Source organism: Ovis canadensis, chromosome X (assembly GCF_042477335.2).
Source record: "Ovis canadensis isolate MfBH-ARS-UI-01 breed Bighorn chromosome X, ARS-UI_OviCan_v2, whole genome shotgun sequence".
NCBI lineage: Eukaryota > Metazoa > Chordata > Mammalia > Artiodactyla > Bovidae > Ovis > Ovis canadensis.
In genome coordinates, this window is record NC_091727.1 from 13,987,160 (window position 1) to 14,002,287 (window position 15,128).

The window sequence follows — 15,128 nt, forward strand, 5'->3', positions numbered from 1 at the left end:
TTATTTGCATCTCTTTCTCCATTAGTTTTTTTTCTTTACCATTTTCCCTATTGACATGTTCCCGTTCCCTTTACCATTTTCAAGGTATCTTCTCTGTATTGTAGATGTTAGTCCTGATTTTAAGTCATATCACAAATTACATCTTTCCCATGTTTTCTTTTGACTTTATTTTTTAATAAAGATGCTTTGAGTTTTTCTTTTTAAGTGACTGAATGTTATGGCTTCTGGACTTTGTGAAATAAATTGATAATCTTTGGAAGTTATCCCTTATTTTCATCTAGGTTTTTTTTTTTTTTCCTTTTTTTAATACTTGAAACTTTGATCCTGGTAATGGGTACATTCTCCCATGTCTTCTCCAGATGGCTACTTGGATTTCCTAGGATCACCTTTTACTCACTGAAGTGGAACGCTGTCCATGTACATATTTTCATAAGCATTTGGTTCTATTTATGAATTTTCTGTTCTGTTCTATCCTGGTGTGTCTATGTGTACACGAGAAACACACTTTTCCTCATTGACATTTTACTATATGGGCTTCCCTGGTGGCTCAGTGGTAAAGACCTTGCCTGCAATGTAGGAAATACAGGTTTGATCCATGGGTCATGAAGGTTCCCCGGAGAAGGAAATGACAATCCCCTCCGGTATTCTTGCCTGGGAAATCCCATGGACAGAGGAGCCTGACAGGCTACAGTTCATAGAGTTGCAAAAGAGTCAGACACAATTGAGTGACTAAACAACAGCAGTTTTATTATACATCTTAATAAGCAGTAGGGTGACTCTCCACTTGCTTTTCTTTTTCAGAATCTTCCAAGACATTTCTGGCTTGCAGATTTTTCCACAAAAACTTTAGAATCAAGATGACTTGCTTCAAAGAAAATCTATTGGTATCTTTATTGGAACTGGGTTATATCCGTTAACGAACAAAGAACTGACAACTTAATGACACTGAGTTTCTATTTAAAAAGATGTGTCACTATTGATTGTTCTGGGGGGGGAGGGTCCTTTAGCAGTATTTGTTTCCTTCATTCTGGTCTTGCACCTTTCTTCCTAGGGGTACTTTTTTGTTCTTACTATAATTACGCTATATTTGCTTTCTTATATAGTCTCATTTTCTGGATAATGGATTGGAATTAATTTTTCAACACTTGAAAATGAGATTCCTCTTCAGTATTAGAAGTACCAAAGAAGCTATAGGGATGTTCCAGAAACAAGAAGATTGCCTACACTGAGTTCAGCCTATTCAATAAAATACTGTTTTCCTAAAATGAAATAATTTCATTGAAGGAGTTCAAGCTATTCTTTTCCATGATTTCTATCATTGTTGTTGTTCAGTCACTCAGTCGTGTCCAACTCTTTGAGACCCCATAGACTGCAGCACGCTAGGCTTCCCAGTCCTTCACCATCTCTTGGAGTTTGCACAGATTCATGTCCATTCTATCGTTAACTCAAAAACCTCTCCTTCTGCTGACCATCTATGCATTGGTTTTTAACAAATGGTGAACAGTGGACTCATACTTGTAGCTTTTAAAAATGCATACAGCCAGGTTGACCCTTCTGATTCAGGTCTAGGGTAAGTCTAGGCATGTGTATATGTGTGTATACACACTCAACTCCAGTGACTGTGATGCCTCTCCTTTTAAGAATTATTAATAAATCAAAAACTAAGTCCTGTTGACCATACATGCTAAATATCTCTGCCACATACTTCTTCATTTTTACCTTTGCCAATTTTTTTTGTTCTGAAGCAAGCATTTTATTTGTTAATACAAGGATAGAAATTTGGCAATAAATATCATCTAATATATAACATCTTCAAATAAATAAATAAATAAACTGAAGAGTCATGAGTGGGTAGGGTTGAGGCCTAGGGCTTGAGGGAGCTGCCCCCACACCTCAAAATGCTATTGCAATATAAACTCTGAGGAAATTTTGTGGCTGTGGCTATGGTTGCCCTCCTCAGCCTTGACAATCCACATACTCTGGGAAAGAGGGTGGAGGGGAAGGGTCCTGAAGCTGGCAAGAAAATCCTTAGCAATGTCCTTTGGTTGCCACCCTGTGACACTGACTGCCTTGGTGACCCCTGTGTCTGGCCTGGCCCTCTCACTCTGCTTTCAGTATTATCTCCAATGCAGACCCCACCTCTTCCCTTTTTAATCCCATCTCTTCCTGTTTCGACTTGCTACCATGTGTGTTTCCTGAATTGGATGTATTGAGTTATTTGGGGGTAAGCAGAGCAACACCCATCTAAGGAGAGGATGGTAGCCAAAGGGCTTCATGCCAGAAAGGTACACAAGATGGTAGCCCACTCACTACCCTACAGGCACACTTCCTGGGAGCGCCACTTGAGGAGTTGGGTGGATGCTTGCAAGTAGTGGGCAGGAAGCATGAAGCTATGAGAGCCTTGCACCAATCATTTTGGGCTCCTTTGGGCATCACATTAGGTGGAAATGGGATGGGGCCTACTGCACCTCTTCCCCAGGCCTGGAGAAGTCAGGAAGGCTGGGAGTGGATGGGTCTTATTGAATCACATCCTCTTCCAAGTCCATGGAGGGCTAAAGGCTCATGGTTTTGGCCTCCTGGCTCAAAGAGAGTTGGCATATAGGTTTCTCCTTCCCAGGGTGGGAGCAGGGTCTGAAGGAGGAGGGGAAAGAGAAGGTGGTAAAGGAAGGTCAGAGGTTACAAGTCATGGACCTCCAGGGGCAGGGTGACTACAGTGGCCAGAGGCTGCATCTTCTTTTTGACACAGTTGAAGTCCTTGGCCGAGTGTCACAGACAGGTCTTCAGCCCCTTCAGCAGCCAGAAACTGTCCATCTTCTGGAATAAGTCACTGTGGGGAAAGCTGGGGGCCCAGGTGGGCTCAGTCCCAGGCAGAGGCTGAGCAGTGGGTAGCCCAGAGCTGCCATGACACCCACAATGTCTCCCAGCACACCCTAGAGGCTGGTGCAGAGGTGGGCCAGGCTGTGGCACTGCTTGAGAGTGATGGCCTTGAAGGTGAGGCCACTCAAGTAGCACAGGTGGTGGCTGTAGGCTTCATAGTTCTGGGTCAGCAGCGGTTTGTCCTTGAGGTTTCGCCACACCTCTGGGATGACAGAGGGCCTGAGCAGAGTCTCTGCCCCCAACTGAGGTGTTGAAGTTAGGCTCGTTGAAAGGGGGGACTCAGGTAGTTCAGAGAGGTGCCGGCCAAGCTGTGGAGCTGGTGTCCAGGTAGCAGGTGAGATCATGGGTTTTCTAGATGGAGAGGCCAGGCCCTGGGTTTTCTATGCACATGAGGGCTAGGTGGGGGTGGTGCCAGAGCAAGGTTCACAGGCATGTGAGCATCTCCAATGAGTCCCCTGCCACCAACTCTCCCAGATGGACAGCCTGGTGGGCTCCAGCCAAGTAGGAAGCAGCAACTCCCGCTGCCTGGCCCAGCCTAGCCCAGCCCGGCTCAGTTCTACTTATCCCAATTTAAACCAAAACTTCATCATCTCATGCCTAGACCACTCTAGCAATCTCCTCATTGCTACTCCTCAATCTACTCTTTGTCTCTTATAATCCAGCCTCTAAACAGCTAACAGGGCCATATATGTAAAAGAAAAAGTGGACTGTGCCACATGCTCCCATAAATTCCTTCAAACCTTCCCATCTATGATTCCTAAACACTGATTCATTGACAAGTGCCTGTCCCGAAGTTTCCACTGGTGTGTTGCACAATGAGATTGAGAACAATTAAGACAACATGGTGATTTTTTTATGAAACTAAATTTATTCAGTTTAAATAATGCGTATTCTAAGATTACATTTTTAGCATCAGTATATTCTGTTCTACAAAATGACGCAGGTGTGGGAGCCATTTTTTAAAACATTTCTACATGGTAAAACAAAAAGATATCAATTCCATGCTAGTCTCCACAATTTTAAAAATTTCACCCACTCACAGGGAACAAGGGACTAGTTCAAAACTGGGAAAGAAGTATGTCAAGGCTGTATATTGTCACGCTGCTTATTGAACTTATATGCAGAGTACACCATGCAAAATGCCAGGCTGGATGAGCACAAGCTAGAATCAAGACTGCTGGGAGAAATATCAATAACCTCAGATATGCAGATGACACCACCCTTATGGCAGAAAGCAAAGAGGAACTAAAAAGCCTCTTGATGAAAGTGAAAGAGAAGAGTGAAAAAGCTGGTTTAAAACTCAACATTAAAAAACTAAGATCATGGCATCCAGTCCCATCACTTCATGGCAAATAGATGGGGAAACAATGGAAACAGTGACAGACTTTATTTTCTTGGGCTCCAAAATCACTGCAGATGGTGACTGAAGACATATAATTAAAAGACCCTTGCTGCTTGGAAGAAAAGCTATGACCAACCTAGACAACATATTAAAAAGCAGAGACGTTACTTTGCTGACAAAGGTCCATTTAGTCAAAGCTATGGTTTTTCCAGTAGTCATGTCTGGATGTGAGAGTTGGACTTCATAAAGAAAGCTGAGTGCTGAAGAATTGATGCTTTTGAACTGTGGTGTTGGAGAAGACTCTTTTGAGAGTCCCTTGGACTGCAAGGAGATCAAACCAGTCAATCCTAAAGAAAATCAGTCCTGAATGTTCATTGGAAGGACTGATGCTGAAGCTGAAGTTCCAATACTTTGGCCACCTGATGCGAAAAGCAGACTCATTGGAAAAGACCCTAATGCTGGGAAAGATTGAAGGTGGGAGGAGAAAGGGACAACAAAAAATGAGATGGTTGGATGGCATCACTGACTTAATGGACATGAGTTTGAGCAAGCTCTGGAAGATGGTGATGAACAGGGAAGCCTGGTGTGCTCCAGTCCATGGGGTTGCCAAGAGTTGACATGACTGAGCAACTGAACAACAACAACTAGTCACATCTGTAACAACTCTATTTCCAAACTAAGTCACATTCTGAGATACTAAGGATTAGGACCTCAATCTATCTTGGGAAGGGCAGGGGAGGTAAGGGGAGGACACAATTCAATCCATAACAAATGCCTATGTAAAATCATTTAAATAGTAGTAAACAGGAAGCAGGTAAATCTCCCTTTCATAATCCAGGCCTGAGCCAATCAATACAGGATATTCAAATGACCACAGGCCATCTCAGGACTGAATGTGGGCAGCAAGACATGAGGAGAGATTATGCTTTGGAAAAGAAGGTTCCTCACTCTTCTGTAAGCTTCCTCCTTCTGGATGGACTGGTGTGTCAAGATGTACACCTTAATATACTGCTGAGCTGCTGAATCAAGCCATCTCAAGCTTGCACACCTCTCACCAGTTACAGTAACCATGACATCTCCTCCACTGGTAAGTTTGTTTTGTGTTGGATGTTCCTTTAATAGAAGACCTAATGGATAAAAGGTATCATCTGGAATTGTACAATCATTGTCTTTCCATTGTCTCAGTATTTGGCGTAATTTTTCATTCTTTGGAATGAAAGAGAAGATACCCTTCCACAATGATTATGGATATAAGGCATGGAAGATAATCTAAATTGGGAAATGTCAAAGAAGAAAGTAAGAGTAAGCTAATGTATTCTTTGGCATTCCTTTCATCACCAAAGGTGCTGAAACATAGATAATGTATGGCAATACTTTTGTGTAGAATCTGTACCAGTGGAAGCACAATACCAGAGATGGATGACCTTGTAGTTAGCTAACCAGAAAACAGAGTAAACTGAGGATTTTATGGAAGGACAATAAGATTTCTGAAAACTTGAATTTCCCCCAACACAAAAGTCCGGACTTTAACAATACCATGAAGTTGCTTATCACCTTGCCTTTCAGAGTATGGTCCATGAACCAGCAGCATCACTATCACCCTTGAGCTTGTTAGACATGCAGTCTCAGGGCCCACTCGAGACCTGCCAAGTGAGAATGTAGATTTGAACAAGATCCTCAGATGATTTGTATGTACATGAAGCATGAGAAACAATGGCATGTTACATTACGAAGAGAAAGATGATAAAGAGAAATCTGTGAAGCCGTGCCCCCTGAAACAGTCAGGCTGACTTTCTGCTTGTTGTAAGGCACTGGCTCTGGCTGTACATCAGAATCACTGGGGGAGATTTTAAACTGATGCTAAGGCCCAAGGCAGATCCCAGACCAACTGCATCAGAAACTTTGGAGTGAGGCTTAGGGTCAGCATAGCCCTAAGAAGTCCTTAGGTGGTTCTTATCAACAACCACGGCTGAGAATTATTAGTGTAAAGCAAGGGCTAGGAGAAGGAGGACTGAGAATTCATGCTTAATAAATATAGTTTTAATTTCACAAGATGAAGAAGTTCTAGCGATCTATTGTGCAACAACATGAATATACTTAATATGATTGAACTGTACACTTAGAAATGATTACCATGAAAAATTTAATATTATGCATTTACCACGTAGGTAAATAATTCAGATAATCAATTTCAATTAATAAGTGTTTCAAAATTGCATGATTTAAATGTTTTAGATCCCTTCTTACTGTGCAAAATGCTCTGGTTTGAACTTCTTTCTTTGTGTATATATAACTCTGAGCATTTTCTTTTTCATATTTTCTTAAATAAAGTGTTTTTAAAAAATTATTATATTTATTTATTTTTGGCTGCACTGGGTCTTCGTTGCTGCACATGGGCTTTCTCTAGTTGCAGGGAGTGGGGGCTACTCTCTAGTTTGTTTATTCAGCTGCACCAGGTCTTAGTTGTGGCATGAGGGATCCTCTAGCTTCCCTGCAGCATGGGAACTCTTAGTTGTAGCATATGGGATGTAGTTCCCTGACCAAGGATGAAAGCTGGGCCCCCTGCATTGGGAGGGCAGAGTCGTGGCCACTGGGCCACAAGGGAAGTCCCTCTCTGGCCCTTTCTTAATGGGACAGCAACATGTCTGGTGGATGATCCCTGAATTATCAGACACAATACCAGTATATGATAATACCACTTTAGTCCACAACTACCCGAACAAGAATATCCTTAATTTATCAGATCCCTAAAGAGTCTTGTCATGCAAAATGAAGAACTCATGCTTTCAAACACTGTCCCTATTGGGTACAGTGCCCCAGAAGGGTATTCCCATAAGACCCCAGGAATAATTTTATGAATTAGTATAGCATAGAGCTCTGTGCCACTGTCTCTCTCATTAAGACTGCAAGTTTTTTTCAAGCTGCAAAGAGTCATATTTATCTTTAGATCCCTAGCAGCTACTTATATACTTGAGCAAGACACATATTTGATGAAATATCAATAAACACATGACTAGATGAAAGATCTCCACATCCTCTTCCACTTCATATACCATTGATATTTTGAAAGAGACAAAATGTTTTCTATAGGCACATCATTGGGAAGGATTACTGCACACAAAGGATGAACAAAGAAAATAGAATCCCACTCCGTTTCTTCTCAAGTGATGTACTAATGTGGAATAAAGACATTAAGTTTTCTAAAAGAGCTAAGTTTTCCTGGAATTCCAAGCTCTACTGCAGTGACTACCAGCCAATGACAAACACTTCAGAGAATCTCAAGACTTTCTAGCAATGTCTCAAAGAGAAGTTATTTAAGGATTATTTAAAGAATTGACACTTTCATTTAAGAAACTCCCAAATATAAATTATTATACAATAATTCTACACAGTTATGGTTCTAACAAAGACAACTAAAATGAAATAAAAAATAGAGAGTCAAGTATTTAGATAGAGCAGAAGGCAAGTCAAGAGAGAAAACTTGGCTGGAGCCAGCAATCACCTCTAAGAATTCACCTATTACAGGATTTAAGATAACATGGTCCACAACAAAGCAAACCATGATAAAATGAAAAGACAACCTATTGAATAGAAGAAAATATTTGCAAATGATATGATTGTTAAGGGGTTAATATCCAAAATAAATAAACAGCTCATACAACTCAATATCAAGAAAAAAACCATCTAGTTAAAAAGTAGGCAGACCTGATTAGACATTTTTCCAAAGAGGACATGCAGATGGCCAACAGACACCTGAAAAGATGCTCAAAATCACTAATCATTAAAGAAATGTAAATCCAAACCACAACGAGATATCACCTCACATCTGTCATCACTTCTGCCATTACCTCATGTCTACCATCATAAAGAATACAAATAATGTTGGTGAGGATGTAGAGAAAAGGGAACCCTTGCACACTGTTGCTGAGAATGTAAATTGATGCAGCCACTATGGAAACATTATGAAGGCTTCTTAAAAAATCAAAAATATTAATAGAACTACCATATAAGCCAGAAATTTCACTCCTGGGTACATCCGGGAAAAAAACAAAACAAACATTAGTTCTAAAAGATACATGCATGATTATTCATAGCAGCATTATTTATAACTGCTAAGATACGGAAGCAACCCAAGGTCCATCAACAGATAACTGGATAAAGATGTGGTATGTGTGTGTATGTGTGTATGTGTGTGCGTGCGTGTGTGTGTGTGTATATATATATATATATATATATATATATATGGACTACTACTCAGCCATAAAAAAGAATGAAATAATGCCATTTGCAGCAACATGGATGGACCTGGAGGGCACTGTCCTAAATGAAATAAGACACACACAAAAGTACACATACTGTGTGAAATCATTTATACAGTGGAATCTAAAAAACACAATAAACTATATATATAAAACACAAAAGCAGCAGACTCACAGATATACAGAACAAACTCATGGTTACCAGTGGGGCAAGGGAAGGGGCGAGGGGTGACATAGGAGCAGGGAATTAAGAAGTACAAACTAATATGTATAGAACAAGTTATAAGGATATATTGTATATGCAGGGAGTATGATCTATATTTTATAACTATAAATGGAGTATAACCTCTAAAAATTGTGAATTACTATATCATATCCCTGTAACCTACATCATATTGTACATTAACTATATTTCAATAAAAATATTAAAAATAACATGACCCACATTTCCCCTGATATCACGATAATATTAATAAATTTATATTTTTATTGGGCTTCCCTGGTGGCTCAGAGGTTAAAGCGTCTGTCTGCAATGCGGGAGACCTGGGTTAGATCCCTGCATTGGGAAGATCCCCTGGAGAAGGAAATGGCAACCCACTCCAGTACTCTTGCCTGGAAAATCCAATGGATGGAGGAGCCTGGTGGGCTACAGTCCACAGGGTCGCAAAGAGTCAGACATGAATGAGCGACTGAACTGAACTCAACACTGCTTATACTTTGGAGGTAAGTGACTGATGCTGTGGGGAAATGGATAATCCAAGGTGAAGTTAAAGATGCTAAAGAAGTTTCCTTGCTGAACTCAGAACGATTATGTTGACCTCCAGTTATGCATACAGGCACTTTTGTCCCGTAAAGCTGCTGACATCTGTAGTACAAGAAAACTGCATGGTGAGGAGGAGACAGTAGGAGCCTGATATATGCCCAGGAGGGATTGCTGGATCATATGGTAATTGTATGTTGTTTTTTGTAAGGAACCTCCATACTATTCTCCATAATGGCTGTACCAATTTACATTCCCACCAACAGTGTAGGAGGGTTTCCTTTTGGGAGGACAGGTTTCTAAGGGGAGTCTCAGATCCCTGATGAAGTGCCATTGCCTTCTCCGGAAGTGGTCAAAGGAATACGATTATTACAGAGCCAACACAACTGAATCATGAGAGCACAGCCAAGGGCGGTCATTTCCTCAAACTCTGGCCTTTCTAGTCTGTAGTAAGTAGAAAAATTATACTGGAGTACAAAGCTCACTTGTAAAGAGGTTATTTGATACATACAGATTAATAACTTTTAGTTGCTTTATAAATAAAAATAAACATGCTTTTAAAAAATATCTTAGCTTTTCTACACATAAACTATTATAATTAAACTCTGTTTAGCTTTTTGGCAGCCTCCATTTTATAATTTAGTTCCTATATTTTCTACCTGGTTGTTCTTTCAGAACATGTCATGGGTAGCTTCATTACATCTATGTACATATACTGCTTCCAGATTTCCACAATTAATCCTGAAATTATCACATTTCCATTTCCAGAAAGTCTGAAACATTTTTCATTGAAATTTCATAGAAACAGAGCTATAAAGTTCTATTTCAATTTGCAATGGATTACTAAAAAAGAAGTAGCATATTATATGGACAGCCATAAAAACCAAGACAGTAATAACCTAGCTTCATGAAAACCCACTTGCATCATCTGATCATTAAGGACAAGCACATCTGAGGCACGGGGGGAAATTAGCACTTCACTGCTGCTAGCGTGAAATGCTGCTTTCTAAAATCATCTTTCTTTCAACTGAGACAGAAACTTCTCTAACAGATTTTAGAGCAAAATGAATCAGAAACATTCTTTTTGGCCCATATCTTTTTGTGTCTTTTCCCTTCTCCTGACATTCTCTTATTATTTCAGAATTCTTATTTTTTTCCAACAAGAAAAGAGAATAAGTTGAATTTTTATCCCTTTAAAATGCCTAATTTGACCCCTTAAAAATCACTTAACTAAAGAGAATTTTCACTTAAATTTCTCAGTTCTTAAAAATGTCCCATTCTTTAAGTTACTTTAGTTAGGATTTTACATTTTAGCTTTGCTAAGAGTTGGCATTTCAGATGGCTTAAAGGCATTTTCAACTATTTGAAAATAGTGGCCTGTGAGGTATACTTAGCCTTTTAAAAGAGAGGCTTTTCAGAGAAATGCCCAACAATTTTCACATGCCTGTAGACTTACAGTTTCAGAGAGGTTTTCTAATAAAATTGAATTTAATAAGGGTTTCCACCATTTTCATTTTAGTGGTGTCACCTAGACACTCTGCCATTTAAATTTCCACAGGGGCTTGATGTTTACAGAATCTTCTGAATCCTGAAAACCTTGTTTATCTGTTTGAAGTTGATTTTTATATGCTAGGTTTTACTAGGGTGCTTCCCTGGTGGCTCAGCAGTAAAGAATCTGCCTGCCAATGCAGGAGACACAGCTTAGATCCCTGGGTCGGGAAGATCCCCTAGAGAAGGAAATGGCAACCCACTCCAGTATTCTCCCCTGGGAAATCCCATGGACAGAGGAGCCTGGTGGGCTACAGTCCTCAGGGTTGCAAAAAGTCAGACACAACTTAGCAACTAAACAATAATAACAAGTTTTCAGTAAGCAGAAAATAATAAAAGGACTATTTAAGTTCTTTAGAAGATTTAAAACAAAATATTGTTCCATCACTTGTGTGTTAAGTGGAAACGCTAAGGCAGGATTTCTCTACCCCAGCAGTACTCACATTTGGGCTGGATCATTCCTTGCTGTGGAGCTGTCCTGTGCAGAGTAGGAAGTTTAGCAGCATCCCTGGGCTTCAACCCACTAGATTCAAATAGCACCCACCTCTTGCTCTCCCCAACCGCCACTACTACTTTTGACAACCAAACAGTATCTCCAATCACAGCTGAATATCCCTTTGCCCATTTTGGGAGGCAAAATGAGCCCAGGTGAGAAGCGCTGCTCTAAGGCAAGCTATCTTATGCATCTTCAAAACCAAAGATTCTACAGTGAGCCTCAATCTTCATTTTACAGAGGAGGCATATAATGCAAAATGAAAAAGTAGGACCAAAGCACTATGGCAGGGAAAAATATTCTAAAATATAATCAAACTGAGAATATAATTATAAATCTGTCAGTTGCTTGGCAGCAAGGTCTGATTTCAGCTGAACTTCAGCTAATTTTAAAGTCATTTCTCTGTAAAGAGCACCACTCACTTTTAAGTTCGTCCCCAACATTTGCTCCTTTTCTCTCTGAAGTTCTTTTCTGTAGAGATGGATGCTTTCCTCTATGTCTGATAAGGCAGTCACATCATCACTACTCTTTTCTTTGCTTACTTCACAATTCTGCACCAAGCTCGTTTCAACCTTCACTAAGGCAGAAGAAGGAGAAGCAAGGGTGACCAATTCCTTCTCCAAAGCTGCTGCCAAATGACCAATTAGAAAATCCTCACTTTCTAACTCTAGATATTTGAAGAAACTGTTTATAGGGAGAACTGTGCTGAGATCATGAAGGCACTGGAACAAAACTGTTTGATTCCTGGAATAAAAAAAACCAAACACAATATTACAAAACTTAGTGCAAAATGGTCATGTACAACATATTGTAATAATCAGTTACCATTCCTTTCTACATCCTCTAGTAATGAATAGAACCTATAATGCATGCAGGTGGTTACTGATACAATTCAGACAGCAGTAATCGCATATAGTCAGCCCCGTGGCTGGTTGAATCTGTGGATATGGAACTCATGGATATGGAGGGCAGACTGTACTAAGCCAGCTTATAAAAGGAACTTCAGCATCCATATTTTGGTGTCCATTACGGTCCTGGAACCAATCCTCTGTGGATACAGAGGAACAACTGTATATATATCCTAACCAATTCAGTTAGTACTAATAACCCGATTAGGTTGCTTCCTGATTAAAGTTTTTCTCTGAGTCATAAAATCAAAATTATATTTGTAAAATTTCATTGTGGGGGAGCAAAGGGAAATCCTAAAATTATTACACCCTACCTAATCAACCCCACCAAAAAAAAAAAAACAAAAACAAACATAATTAAAATGGCTTCAGTTTCCAAGTGAGACTACCTGTTTATTCACCTTGTACCAGGTGATGAGCTGGACATGTCCTACAGTGGCACAGAACACTACTGGAGGGATCCTTGTTGGAACACACACACATACACACACACACACACTTCCCTGGACCAATGCCCATTTGACGTGAAATACCTGGAATAGACTACTAAAATTCCTTCAAATGGTGTTCTTTGTTTCCAGTTGAAGAGTGTCCCATAGAAACTTCCTGGCCTTTTGCAAAAGCAAATTTCTGGAAATTCTTTGAGGACTTCACACTTCATGTGTTCTAAGAGCCATACCCTCACCGAAGTCAGAGCAAACATGGGTGATGTGATTTGAAAACAAGCTCTGTGCCATGCTGCAAGAAGTGTAAAGAGATCTTCCATGTGTTCTACGGCAAAAACATCACAAGCGCTGTCATTAAACTCTATCCAGGATCACATAAAAGGAGTTCTTAAAATTTTCTGATTCAATTAGGTATATGATTAAAAAGGATCCACAAAAATTACCTATAGGTTTCTTCTCTGGAAATGTCAGCATGTATTTCCCACTTGAAAGATCTTCTACACTTAAAACAATTCTGCCACATTGAACATAATGAGCTTCAGAAGAGTTACCATTCTCTCTCATTTGTAGCAGCACAACACAACAAGAATTACTGAATGTTAAAAGCGGTGGAAGAGCTGTTACAGCGGTAATCATCTGTACATACTCTTTCTTCAATGGTTGTTCACAAACAACGCTTTCCTCTTTCTCTTCTTTACTATCAACACTCAACTTGATTCTTTTTACCTCTGATCTTACTTCATATGGCACTGAGCTTAGTACTGGAGATGAATTCCGAGTCAACTTAAATATTTTATTTTGACACTTAATAAATGGAAAGGTGGAGTTAGGGCCTTGATCCACTGATAGCAATAAAGTCACATGATTCAGGGACCTATAAAAAACACAGAGCTCAGTTAAGTCTAAAAGGTGATCAACCAGATGATTAAATGCCTTTAAACAGTAAAAAAAAAAAAAAAATTGTTTATTCTCTTTTCCTAGGAAACATCATTTCAAATGTAAAATAGATTTTAAAATTAAGTATAAAAGCAAACATAGTTCCAAAGATCCTGTAATAGCTCTTCTCTTGAAACCAGAAAGCAAAAACATTATAAATATGCTGGACTTTACAAAGGGAATTTTTTTTAAGAGAAAGGAAAGGTAGAATAATGCCAGTATTTTCTTTCTAGGGTAGATTTTTCACCTTTCCTCTTAAATAAGAGAAAAAAAAAAACCCTACTCACTTAAAACATTATTTATTTATTTTGGCTGTGCTGGGTCTTCCTTGCTGGTTGCGGGCTTTGCTCTAGTCTAGGTGAGCGGGGGCTACGCTCTAGTTGCAGGGTGCACAAGCTCCTCATGGCAGTGGCTTCTCTCGCTGCAGAACACAGGCTCTACGGCCCAGGCTCAGAATAGCTGTGGCACACAGGCTTAGTTGCCTCCCAGCTTGTGGGATCTTCCCAGATCAGGGCTCAAACCCGTGTCTTCACTGGCAGATGTATTCTTTACCACTGAGCCACAAGGAAACCCCTATATTTGTATTTAACATGACAGAAGGCAATGGCAACCCACTCCAGTACTCTTGTCTGGAAAATCCCATGGACGAAGGAGCCTGGTAGGCTGCAGTCTGTGGGGTCACTAAGAGTCGGGCACAACTGAGCGACTTCACTTTCACTTTTCATTTTCATGCATTGGAGAAGGAAATGGCAACCCACTCCAGTGTTCTTGCCTGGAGAATCCCAGGGATGGCAGAGCCTGATGGGCTGCCATCTATGGGGTCGCACAGAGTCAGACACGACTGAAGCGACTTAGCAGCAGCAGCAGCAGCAGAACATTTAGATTACTATGTGGCATGCATTATACTTCTGTTGGACAGTGCTATTCCATAGATCAAGATGACATTATCATGTTAGAATTTACTTACACCTTCAAAGAAGATGTGGCTTTCACTCCAATAACCAAGCTATCTTCTATTACCCGATACCACATCTTCTCTACTAGCTGTTCTAAATCTTGAAAATTGTCTGATAACTTTTCGTCAAAGGTACAGACAGGATTTTCTTCTTCACCACAAAGAGTAACAAGACATTCCTTATGGAAAAATATGTTTAAATAACTGATTACAAAAATATACCAAATGTAGCAAAACAAAAAATACAATGTAAACCAGTTTTTGGCTGGGCCTTACAGCTTACATATTTTAAAGCAAATTATTATCAATGATATAGATAATACATAATTCACTAAAATAAAATTTATAAAACATACAATTAACTATCTACTTGGAATTACCCTGAATATTCATTAGAAGGACTGACGCTGAATCTGAAGTTCCAATCCTTTGCCCCTGATGTGAAGAGGTGACTCACTAGAAAAGACCCTGATGCTGGGAAAGATTGAAGACAGGAAGAGAAGGGGGTGAGAGAGGATGAGATGGTTGGATGGCATCACTGACTCGATGGACATGAGTTTGAGCAAACCCCAGGAGATAGTGAAGGGCAGGGAAACCTGGCGTG

At 39.9% G+C, this 15,128-nt stretch overlaps 1 protein-coding gene and 1 pseudogene across 1 annotated transcript in view; both read right to left on the reverse strand.

The window, feature by feature from the left end:
- Positions 1–2,676: 2,676 nt before the first annotated feature.
- LOC138930326 (cardiotrophin-like cytokine factor 1 pseudogene) lies at positions 2,677–3,431 on the reverse strand (annotated as a pseudogene).
- A 6,942-nt stretch (positions 3,432–10,373) lies between these two features.
- FANCB (FA complementation group B) overlaps positions 10,374–15,128 on the reverse strand; it is a 30,024-nt gene continuing 25,269 nt past the window's right edge. Inside the window, exons 6-9 of the mRNA XM_070289802.1 lie at positions 14,537–14,703; positions 13,077–13,507; positions 12,721–12,958; positions 10,374–12,023 (exon numbers count right to left, since the gene is read on the reverse strand). Of these exons, the coding sequence (XP_070145903.1) occupies positions 11,609–12,023; positions 12,721–12,958; positions 13,077–13,507; positions 14,537–14,703 (1,251 nt within the window). The 3' untranslated portion in view covers positions 10,374–11,608. The remainder of the gene's footprint in view (positions 12,024–12,720; positions 12,959–13,076; positions 13,508–14,536; positions 14,704–15,128) is intronic.